The following is an 11,171-nucleotide window of genomic DNA, read 5'->3' as shown; positions in this document are numbered from 1 at the left end:
TACACTTTTGATACAAATTTAAGGTTTAAACTGTAAAATGTAATAATACGTGAATGTTTATATGTAATGGTGTTTTTCATCTAAACTGCGGAGAAGAGGACATAAAAAGTACCAAATCACTTTGTATTGTTCTTGCAAACACCCAGCATGTCTAAACGATACTTTTAAATGCGGCAATACTGTGGTTTCATGAGCGTTGATTGTGGTCATTTTAAATGAAAACCGGGTTTGTAATACAAGTAAGCTTTCTTTGACATCTAATCATTCTTTTCAATTGTCAAAAGTCGGATGAGTCTATCGTGTTTGAAAAGTAAGCAGATGTTTTAACATTAATTGATCTTAACATTGTTAAAATCATTTTTTATCATTCATTAAAACGGCTTGTAAACTTTAACGCTACATCAGTTTAATCACGTTATGACACTCATTAAGATTCAGCTAGATATCATTACGGTACTTGTCAATTATTAATTAAAAAGTGACCACTTAGGTGGTGATTTCTTTATCGCAATAATAATGGTGGGGGATACATGTAACTTCACTGCAGCTGGGATATCAGATCTGTCTCTTTTAGTGTTGAAGACTGATTAAAAATGTATAGCTAGTGAAGTTGCAGGTGCCACTACTTATTACTTTTATAAATTTGACCTACGAAATGTGGTTGAGCAGTTTTTGTCTACCATTTTCTGAATACTCCAATATATTTGTCGGTCTTGATACTTTTATCCACGAACTGCTAAATGAAATAAGTATATATGATTTTTGCTAAAGGCTACCTTTAGACAAATACAGCTCGGAATTTAGCACTAAACTAAGTTAAAAGAGCAATGCATGCAGTGCTTTAGGATGTAGAGGATAGCTAACATTTTTTTCTGCATTCCAATTCAATGAAATTAAATTTAGTATTTTTTGCTATACATCAGAAGGAAAATGAATATTATTTTCAAAACATTCAGCTTTTAACAGAAATGCATGTGTTTTCTATCTTTACCATTGTTTACATATGAAAAAAATTTAGTATGTACAGGACAGCTTTGGTAACGTTTTAATTGGCAGTGGCCAGGTAGCCGTTTCTATATATACATATCGTATGTGAACATGTAAGTCAAGGTAGCCGGCTCTTTAATAAACTGTATTATAAAGTATCATTATATTAGTTTAAAAAATACAGTTCTTGTGATTTATTATTTACTTTTTGTGATTTACTTGTTTATTTCGCCGTATGCAGTTAATATTAGTTTAAAATCCACATCTAATCAAACATTCCAGGATTTTGTACTATAAATCGAACTAAATAAAAGTATACTCCTTTCAAAAACCTTCAGCTTTTTAAATTTCTGTCAAATAAGATGCAAGTGGAAATCCGTTGAATAATCGACCAGAATATATTAAAATATTGTTGTCAGACCTAGGCATTTATATTTATTGGACAATATACACGTCCGAACCTGGACAAAGTATTAATCGACAATTGTAGCAGTGGTGTGCTGAAATTAGTATCTTTTCTAAATTGGAAAGTTACAAATGAAATAAAAATGAATTTACCTAAGGAAATATCCAAAAGCATGTTTCTCACATAAATGAGCTAGAAAGATAGCAGATTTAAAACTATTGAAACGTGTTTGTACCAAATGTAATATGAATCAAGTTGAAACAGAATATCATATTTTTCAGCGTCCATTAATGTACATTTTTATAATGAATTGAGAAACCAATGTGTACCGTAATATAAATGTTATTGTACTTGCCCTAATATCAACAAATTCAAATCAATAATAAAAACTACATTATTAATTTAGCAAAGTTTGTATACACGTAGACACATTTATCATGTATGTCAAATTGATATAATATGGTAATAATAGTAAAACGTTTATGCATGCAAATTGTTTATAAATTATGTTTCTGTATTGCGATTTTGTAAATAAATGTGTAAACCACAACAATGTTGTTTATATATATTTATGTTTTGCCAATACAGTCTTTGAACTTGAATTATAGTATATAATGTCATGGAGCACATGGCGGAACAAACTAAGTGAAATTGAATTGAATCAGATGATTCAATTTACCTTTCCTGATAATTATGCGAAATTTCAGTAATAATGATACATACATATGGAGGTCAGAAGACAAACAAGATTAGATACGCAGTTTACATCGAGGAGCAAGTGAATAGCATCATGCCGTTTTTATCAACACCGCTTCAGATACTAGCTTTCGGACTTTTTGTAACATATTGTAAGTATACTTTTGCGTCTTCTTAAAAGTTTAGAAGGGTTGAATTGTCAATCAGATTTAATTGTCGCTAACACAACTGTTACATTGGGGGAGGATTGTCAAAATTAATTGTGAAATAGTTTTCTGCATAGCATTTAGAGTTCCCTTGCAGTATGTAATCAATTTTGCATATAAACCTCCATTAGTTATCATGAAAAGCGAGTTTGCGAAGTAGAAACCATCTGGCTACAGAATTATTACATATTTATAGGACACATGCCTCGAAGGTGATTTCAACCAGTAGATGTGTTATGACTTTGAACAAGAAACCACTTTTGAAAAAAAGTGCTTGCCCACACACATCTTTATACGGCTTCGGTATCAATATGTAATGTATGGGCATATGTTTGGTCATTTTATACATAATGGACCGGACAGGGCGAAAAAAACTTTTACCTCCGACTGTGACATTAATCTTTAAGCTAGGGGTCTTCGTATTATGCATGACAAGTTATCTCACTAGGGAAAATCCCCTGATGGGTAACAAAATTACAGACCGGACACAAAATTTGGACGAACGAACAAACGAACGGACGTACGCTGAAAGTACTATATGCCGCCACAAAGGGGAGTGGGGGATAAAAATACTTACATAACTAAACTCAAAGTATTGTTTTAAGTCTTTTTTTCTATTGTATAGTATAAGGTGATAAAATAGTGTTCACTACTTCAGGTGAAGGGTCTTGTCCTGATGGATACTGTCGGCATTCCGGTGGCTGTTATCTTGTCGTTGGTCTCAATGTTACATGGATTGATGCTAGGGTTTGTTGTTTATTTTATTTTGTCTTATTAATACTTACATTTTGAACCTTTACATCTGCGAGGAAGCGGTCCTATAGGAAATACATTGATTCTTAGTAATGAATGTTTTTATTAAACAATTACTTTTAGTTTTATTGACGTCAACTGAAGTCCAGATATCAGACTACTTCACCATTTAAATAAACCATTTTCATCACTACAGTAACTGTGTAGTTCTGGTACTTTTTAACTATTTCACTTCTAACTGACTCGCATAAATTATATCACCCCTTTATCCATAACTGCTGAATTAAATATTTGCCATTCAAAGCGGTTCAAACTGTGAGGCAACGTCTTCTTGAGCCTACCGTTTCGTAGTCTCTTCAACATTTATGTTCCTATCAGATTGTTTCAAGTAAAGGATGTCCTGATTTGGGTCCCAACAAAGCCTTAATACTGACATTGATCCAGTCGGATTGTGAGCGTTCACTTCGTCACTGTTGCTTATCTATTCTCTAAAGTGTTCATTGATGCTGCACTGAACACTTTATTCCGTTGTAAAATCATTAGCTTCACTTACGGTATTTGTACCTGAGATCAGGTTATCCACATAAATTTCATTCTTTACCTTTGAGGCTAATTCAGAATTGAATTTATCCAAGTGATACTGAATAGTGGCCCCTAACAGGAGTGAACTAGATATTAACGCAAAAGGTACACGACGGAATCTGAAAATTCTCGCACGTTGTCCAGAGCAACATACAGGTTTCTATGACCTCTAACCCACATTAGAATTCAACACACATGATTATTATTTATATATCAAATAGTTTTACTGCTGTTTGTAATATGGGGTATAGATTGCCAACAATGCTTTGATGAAATTGATAAGTCATTTCTTTGGCAAAAACTTATAATCGCAGCAACTATTGGCTCTAAAGTAGTCCGTGCCATTTAGCAAATGTGAAGAACTTTAAAATATTGTGTATATGTACAAAGATTTTCAAGTGTGACATCGGCTTGAAACAGGGAGACCCAAGTTTGCCGTTACTTTTATTGCTATTCGTGAACGACATTCTACAGAACATCAGTTCAGAACTAGATCATATTTTACACTGGGCGAAATTAACATTTTCTCATTCTTTATACAGACAATCAAGTCTTTTTTGCCAAATATCCCGAAACTACAACTTATGTACATCCTCTTTGTAGATGTGGCCAACCATTACTTCTTTGTGGGTCAAGACTACATTCAGCCTTGAACAGATTTGTTCAATTCTTTGTCTCTGATTTGTTCGGTTGATCTCCACACTCTTCTTCATTGAGAATATACGAACGACTTCCAGATTAATATACTAATTTTAAATGCAGTGTTTAAATTTATCCATGACAGTGCGCGCTTTCATTAGATATACATTTTCACAGTTGTAAAAGTACGAAACTCCGCATATGTCTGTTTTTTCTCGAAACTCTCACTGGCACAATCTTTCAAACGGAGCTATCTTTCGTTCTGTTCCCTTTCTTACTTGTAATTTCATTATCATATATGTGAAATGTAACTGTATAGTACATTTGTATACCAGTTGCATACCAATTCAGCATATGGTCTGCAGTAACGGCACCAAAATATGTTAGAGTTACTTCATAATTTCAGATCCAGCATTTCAAAAATTTTCCATAATATTTTTAGGACTTTTTTCCTGTGTTTCATTTCGTTACGTACTACTTATTCCACACCAGAAAGTTTATGTTGGAATCAGTTTGACCCCGAATGCTAATATGTGCATAATTCCATATATGGGAAAGAAAATCACATTATTTTATTTTACCAGGTCAATATTTTGGGGACAAGGATATCAAGTATATACATCCTTTTCGATACATGCCACTTGGAGTTAGTATAAAATTTAATCCAACGGAATGTCTAATAGCGTATCAACTGTGCTTTTCACTAGTCTGTATCACATGCACTTCTGTAAACCATGTTGTATTTGTGTTCTAATGATTCTTTTGTAAGCTAGAAACATTGTGGAACAAATAGGCTTCTTTTATAAAAGAAACCTAGGAGAGGTCCAGTGTTGCTCCTTTTAAAGTTGTATCAGACACATAGATAACAATTGCTATAGACGAAAAGCAGTTTCCCTGTTGTAGGTCACTCTGACCTATTAGGGGTCATCATTTGATGATGGCCAACCTTCGTATCAAGTTTAGAGATCCTGGGCCCAAGCTTTCTTGGGTTTTAGTCTGGAAGCTGTTTTCCTGCTCCAGGTCACTGTGACCATGACCTAATAACCTCAGAATCAATGCGACCATTTTGCGATAACCTCCCTGACAGGCTTGTTTGTCAACTGCCCCGTTCGTTTAGGCCAAAGAGAATAGCTTCCGAGAAGCTTTACAAAAGCTTGGAAGAAAATCCCAATCGAACGGACATCTGCTGGAAGTGAAAAAATATATAATTCTTTTTTTAAATGTATTTTTTTTATTCCGACTATCGGGTGGAAGCCACAGAAGATCTTCTAAAAACAGAAGACGCACAATCGAACATCTCGGAAGAGCTCTTCTTATTCCGGCAGATCTTCCGTGGCCCAAACGAACGGGTCAAACGTCCTCGGCAAAAAGAACCGCCAGTTAAACAATAAATTCATTTAATTGAACGAAATATATTTTAACGTGATTCAATTCATATGCATATTTTTGAATACTGCGAACAAAGAATAGTAAATATATATATATATATATATATATATATATATATATATATATATATATATATATATATATATATATATATATATATATATATATATATATTTTTTTTTTTTTTAATAACCGAACCGTTTCCAACATTGGTAAAAATAGTATTACACTATATGTCTTTATTTTCAACGAACAATACTTTCCGTTTTAAAGGATTTCAAAACTAACTTGTGTGCAAGCGCATTGGGCCATTTTAGACTGGAACACCGTAACTTGCGCTAGAAAGTGAAATCTAACGCCGTAAAATTAGTAGATTAGTCTAAATCCTCCTAGTTTGAAAGCCAACACTATGGAGAGTTCTTGATAGACCTTTCTAATAAAGTTACTGTATTGAAATGTATATATTTGCAGAGTTTTTGCACTGTGTTAGGGGGACAACTGCTCTCAGTGGAGTCATCAGTCACTCAAAAAGCTGTGGAAGGAGCACTTCAACGCTCTAAAGGTCAGTGCAATGGATTCTACTTCATTCAATTATTCTTATTATTAGCTGCTCAGAGATTGTCAAACAAGAGAGTCAGTCAAACAGCTCAGTTCTTATAAAATTTTATCTTCGATGTAATGAGTTTAAACGGTTTGTTTATCTTAGTGGCACCATGATTGAAAGGACCAGCCATTTTAACTTCTAGGCAACTATGCTTTAGATACATCCAGCTGTATCTGAACGATCCAAATGGGATTCAAACCTTGGAAGCGGTTGCTTTAACTTCTGTGCCACAGTACGGGGTTATGTGTCATCAATATATTTATTCCATATTCAACAACAGCTCACTATTGAATTGTACTCCATTTTTAAATCAAAGTCTTTCTTGTTCTTGTAGGGTTAGTCTTTCCAGGGAAATTTTGGCTAGATTTTAACGACCTGTTGAACCCAAAAGATTGGAAAAGAATGCGAGATCTCCAGTCCTTGGCTTATGAAAACTGGAATTCAAATTTTGGTTCATATGAAAACGAAACTTTAGTTCAGAATTGTGTCTACATGTCTGAAGAGCAAGATTATCGTTGGTCGCCAGCCTCGTGCAGTGAGAAGATAAACTTTATCTGCTATGCATCAGGATAATTACGGCATGTAAGCACAAAAGTTGTAAATTAAGCCTTTAATCACTTGATATTCGAACTATTGTGAAATAATAGTAACTACAACATAAATTGATCAGAATTAGGATCAAACAGGAATGATGATAATACAGGTTTCTTTGTTAATCAAATGTCTCTACTGGTCTGTCAAAGTCTTCTTCAAAATGTATTCATTGTGTAGCATAGCATTAAAAAAACACTGTACTCATCTTTCTTATCGTATTTTGGTATTTTCATATCCGGGATAGTACCTTGTAGATATAGTTATATGTATTTGAATTTTGATATTTTGATTAACGTTTTCCCGCCATTTGACGTTACGTTATCAGTTTTACGTCACGTCCGTTGTTTATATTTGTATGTGTATTATCCTGATGAAGGAGTTAGCCGAAACGTTGATGAGATAAAAAAAAAACTATACATAATACGTGTTGTTGTTGAAATACCTATCGCATTATCGAACTTCTGAATCTTGATTGAAAATTAGTTTTATGCAGTCATTCTCTAATTAATATGAGAATACGAGTGAGTTAAATTGTATTTCAGAGTGACGAAAACAAGGAGTTTTAGTGGTTACCACTATGACTATGATTACACATGAATTTACACTTGGCCCGTGCCTTGGTAACGGAAGAAAAAATTTGCGCCTGCGCTCGTTTCAATCAATTTGGTTATTATGAGTATTATAATAAGTAACCAATGCAGGGGAAAAATATGTGATCCTTTGCGTGTCCACAACTACCTTGCTAAAAATTAGAAACATTGACTGTAAGGCGCATATCAAAAACTATTAATAAGGAAAGGCAATATTTCTTCATCCATATTGACTTTCTTTTGGACAAATTTGGAATTTTGAAAAATGCAAATATGATATTAACCATCAATTTAAAGCTTATGTTTATATGGACATTTCATAATATGATCTGAAATAAGTAACAACGTGTCGCAATAAGTTAAAAGTCGAATTAAAAATGAAACTTTCTTTTTTAAGAGTAGTTGTAATAGACATTTCACTTCTGTTCACATGGATATTAAAACTCCCAAGCATTTCAACATGGTTACATATACATCCCATCTGGTGTGCACCCCCATCCAACCCATACCTACAAAGTCCCCTATGATTAAATTGACAAACGCGGACACAGTCCCCGAGCCCTTGAATTATCTTTCAGTCATTTCCAAATGGCGAATAATTCATTTCGTTTACAAATAGATTAATATTATCATCTTTCGATCGTTTTAATATATATATTTTATTTAGCAAAGTCAAGGGAGGGGAGGGGTGGTGGTGGTGTCTGCAGCCGTCAAATTTAACAGGGGGATCTCGTCCTGCGTCTTATGTCAACACTTTTACTTAACATCTTTGAAACAACTGGGTCAGAAATGCACCAGACTTGGAGTTCTGCTTTAGCCGGTGTGTGTGTTTAGAGGCGACGGGGTGTTGCACATTTTTTCATTTACTCTCATGAACAGACCCAATCACATCGAGTCTGCTATTATTCATTTTGGTTGCATTCTATGCTTCCAAAGGATTTGATTGACTATCACAATAGCAATCTTTAAGTGCCGTGTGGCGTTATATTTTCTGGTCCTTTGTGATCATGGAATCCATTCAACGTATGTTAAATAGAATTCCGCTTAAGCCAGTGCTGGGGGCGTGGGGTGTTGCACATTTCATTGCCTCTTATGAACATACTCAATCAAACTGAGTCTGCTATTATTCTTCTTGGTTGCATTCTATGCTTCAAAGGGATCTTTTTACAGATTTTATTGGTCTATAAAATCCATCCTTGCATATACCTCTATCAAGTTTGTTTAAATGGTTTACCTTGATCCATTTTAGGGGTTGCCAGAAATAGAAAAACATTTAAAAACCTTCTTCTCATGAACCGCTTGACGGATCTTCATCAAACTTGTCTTTGGCACTGTTATAAGGTCCGCTCCAAATTTAATACATATGATGGCATTTTGCTTCTTTAAGGGGCCGCTAGAGCTAAAGTTAGAAATAACTTTATCAACTTTTTCTCATGAACTGTTGGATAGATCTTCATCAAATGTGGTAGGTAGAATTATTATAAGGTTTTCTCCTAGTTTTGTTCAAATGGGGATGATTGGCCCTTTGAAGGGGCTGCCAGAGCTAAATTTAGAAATACCTTTAAATGACTCCATCTCATAAACCACTTAATAGATCTTCATCAAACTTGATTTGTAGCCTTATAAGCTCCTTCACCAACATTGTTAGGTTGGGGACACTTGGCCACTTTTTGGAATTGCTAGAGTTAAAAATAGAAATAACTTTAAACGACTTGTTCTTATGAACCGCTCGATGGATCTTCATCTTATCTGGTCTAGAGGATCATTATAAGGTCCATTCTCAGATTTGTTCAATTGGGACAACTTGGACCCTTTTACAGACCACTAGACCTTAAAAATAGAAATACGCTCAATGGATCTTCAATAAACTTTGTCTGTATCATTGTTATAAGGTCTCCCTAAATTTGATACATATGCTTGCATTTTGCTCCTTTTAGGGGCCATTTGATCTGAAATTAAAAATACCATTAAATGACTTCTCATGAGCTGCTGGATGGATCTTCAGCAAACATGGTTTGTACCACCATTATAAGGTCTTCTCCCAGTTGTGTTCAAATGGGGAGGATTGACCTCATAAAGGGGCTACCAGAGCTTAAATTAGAAATGCCTTTAAATGACTCCTCATGAACCACTTGATGGGTCTTTATCAAACTTGATTTGTAGCATTATAAACTCCTTCATCGACATCATTTGGGGCAATTTGCCCCTTTTTGGAGCTACTAATTACAATTAGACGACTTATTCTCATTATAATGTTTTTTCTCAAATTTGTTCAATTGGGGGCAATTGATCAAAACACAAATACTTTGAGAGACTTCGTCTCGTGAACGGCTTGATCGATCTTCATCACACTTGGCCTGTAGCATTATAGGTCCTCTCCCAGTCTTGTTATGTTGGGGCAATTGGCCCCTTTTAGGGTCCACTAGGGGTAAAAGTAAACATACCTTTTCATGACTACTTTTCAAGAACTGCTCAATGGATTTTTATCAAACTTGGTCTGTAGCATCATTTTAAGGTCCCCCAACCTGTTCAGTTGTGGAAGGGGGGGGGGGGGGGGGGGGGGGGGGGGGGCGCTTGGCGCCTTTAAGTGGCTACTAGAGTTAAAACTAGAAATGCCTTTAAATGACTTCTCATGAACCGCTTTTTGGATCTTTATTAAACTTGATTTGTAGCATAATTATAAGGTTTTTTTGCATTTTTTAACTTTTACGGGTGTAGGTGCATATTATTTGAAATAGTCAACTGAAATGCACCGGGATTCCACTCAGTCTCGTATTCTTCTTCAATGCGCATACACCATCAAATATCGCGTTTCTTATGTCGGTTATGACGTCAAATCACATAAATCTCTTAAGGCTTACAAAATAAAGTTTTTATCCATGAAGATAAGAATAAGTAATAGCAGACTTATAACATTGTTTACTCTGTATTGAAAACCATTATCACAGTATTGTATAAGGATATGCAAGGCTGCTAGGCTGCTAACTTCACGGACATAAAAAAGTATTTTTGCAACAAGTACGGTATAAATATATTATAAATCTGAATAAAATCAAATAACTTAAAACGCAACGTGTGTATAGGAAATAAACTGAAGTCGCATCAACATTACCAGTTTTCTATCTCGTTTCATACTTTTTCCAATGGATGGATCTTGATTTTCCTGTGTTTTCTCATTTTCTTCGTTGTTTTCTTGTGAAGACACACTGTTAAAAGTATATTCAGAAGGAAAAGGAACATAGAAAGTACCAAGATGAAAACCCACCATGCGACAGACATGCCAAACAAGTTCAGGCTCTGTTCCTTTTGTGCCAGGTTTTTGTTTTGAGCAGTGTTTGCTTGTGTCACACCTAAAAAACATATACGATCGTATGTATTTTTATTATCACAGAATATGGTACGTAATTATAGACATTTTTAAACATGGAGATCTTGATTCCAACGCATGAAGAAGAGGAGTAGTATCTAATAATCTGTTTTTTAACCAAATGTTTATTAGATTAACCTATTTGAAATTTAAAATAAACTGTAACTTAACAAAGTGTAACACTTCAAATAAAGCTTGAACGAATTTTTATCTGTTTGAAAGTTCACCGTAAAAGATCACACACCAAAACATTATACGTTCTGAAGTGCAAACATATGCAAAAGAGAAGCAAAGGGACATGAGAGCTGAGCTTATTTTAACCTAATCTTTTCTTTTTTTATTACAATATGCCTGAAAT

The 11,171-nt window shown here is 34.5% G+C and overlaps 1 protein-coding gene across 1 annotated transcript; it reads left to right on the top strand.

Moving 5' to 3' along the window:
* The first annotated feature begins 2,103 nt into the window (after positions 1–2,103).
* Positions 2,104–7,235, top strand: LOC123545737 (perlucin-like protein). The gene is made up of 4 exons (XM_045332044.2): positions 2,104–2,241; positions 2,954–3,042; positions 6,130–6,220; positions 6,597–7,235. Exons 1-4 carry the CDS (start codon positions 2,106–2,108, stop codon positions 6,833–6,835), a joined length of 555 nt encoding a protein of 184 aa, XP_045187979.2. The 5' UTR covers positions 2,104–2,105; the 3' UTR covers positions 6,836–7,235.
* The last annotated feature ends 3,936 nt before the right edge of the window (positions 7,236–11,171 follow it).

This window comes from Mercenaria mercenaria, chromosome 1 (genome assembly GCF_021730395.1).
Source record: "Mercenaria mercenaria strain notata chromosome 1, MADL_Memer_1, whole genome shotgun sequence".
Taxonomy (NCBI): domain Eukaryota; kingdom Metazoa; phylum Mollusca; class Bivalvia; order Venerida; family Veneridae; genus Mercenaria; species Mercenaria mercenaria.
Note: the sequence above shows the minus strand (reverse complement) of the source record. Positions and strands in the feature narration are given on the sequence as shown.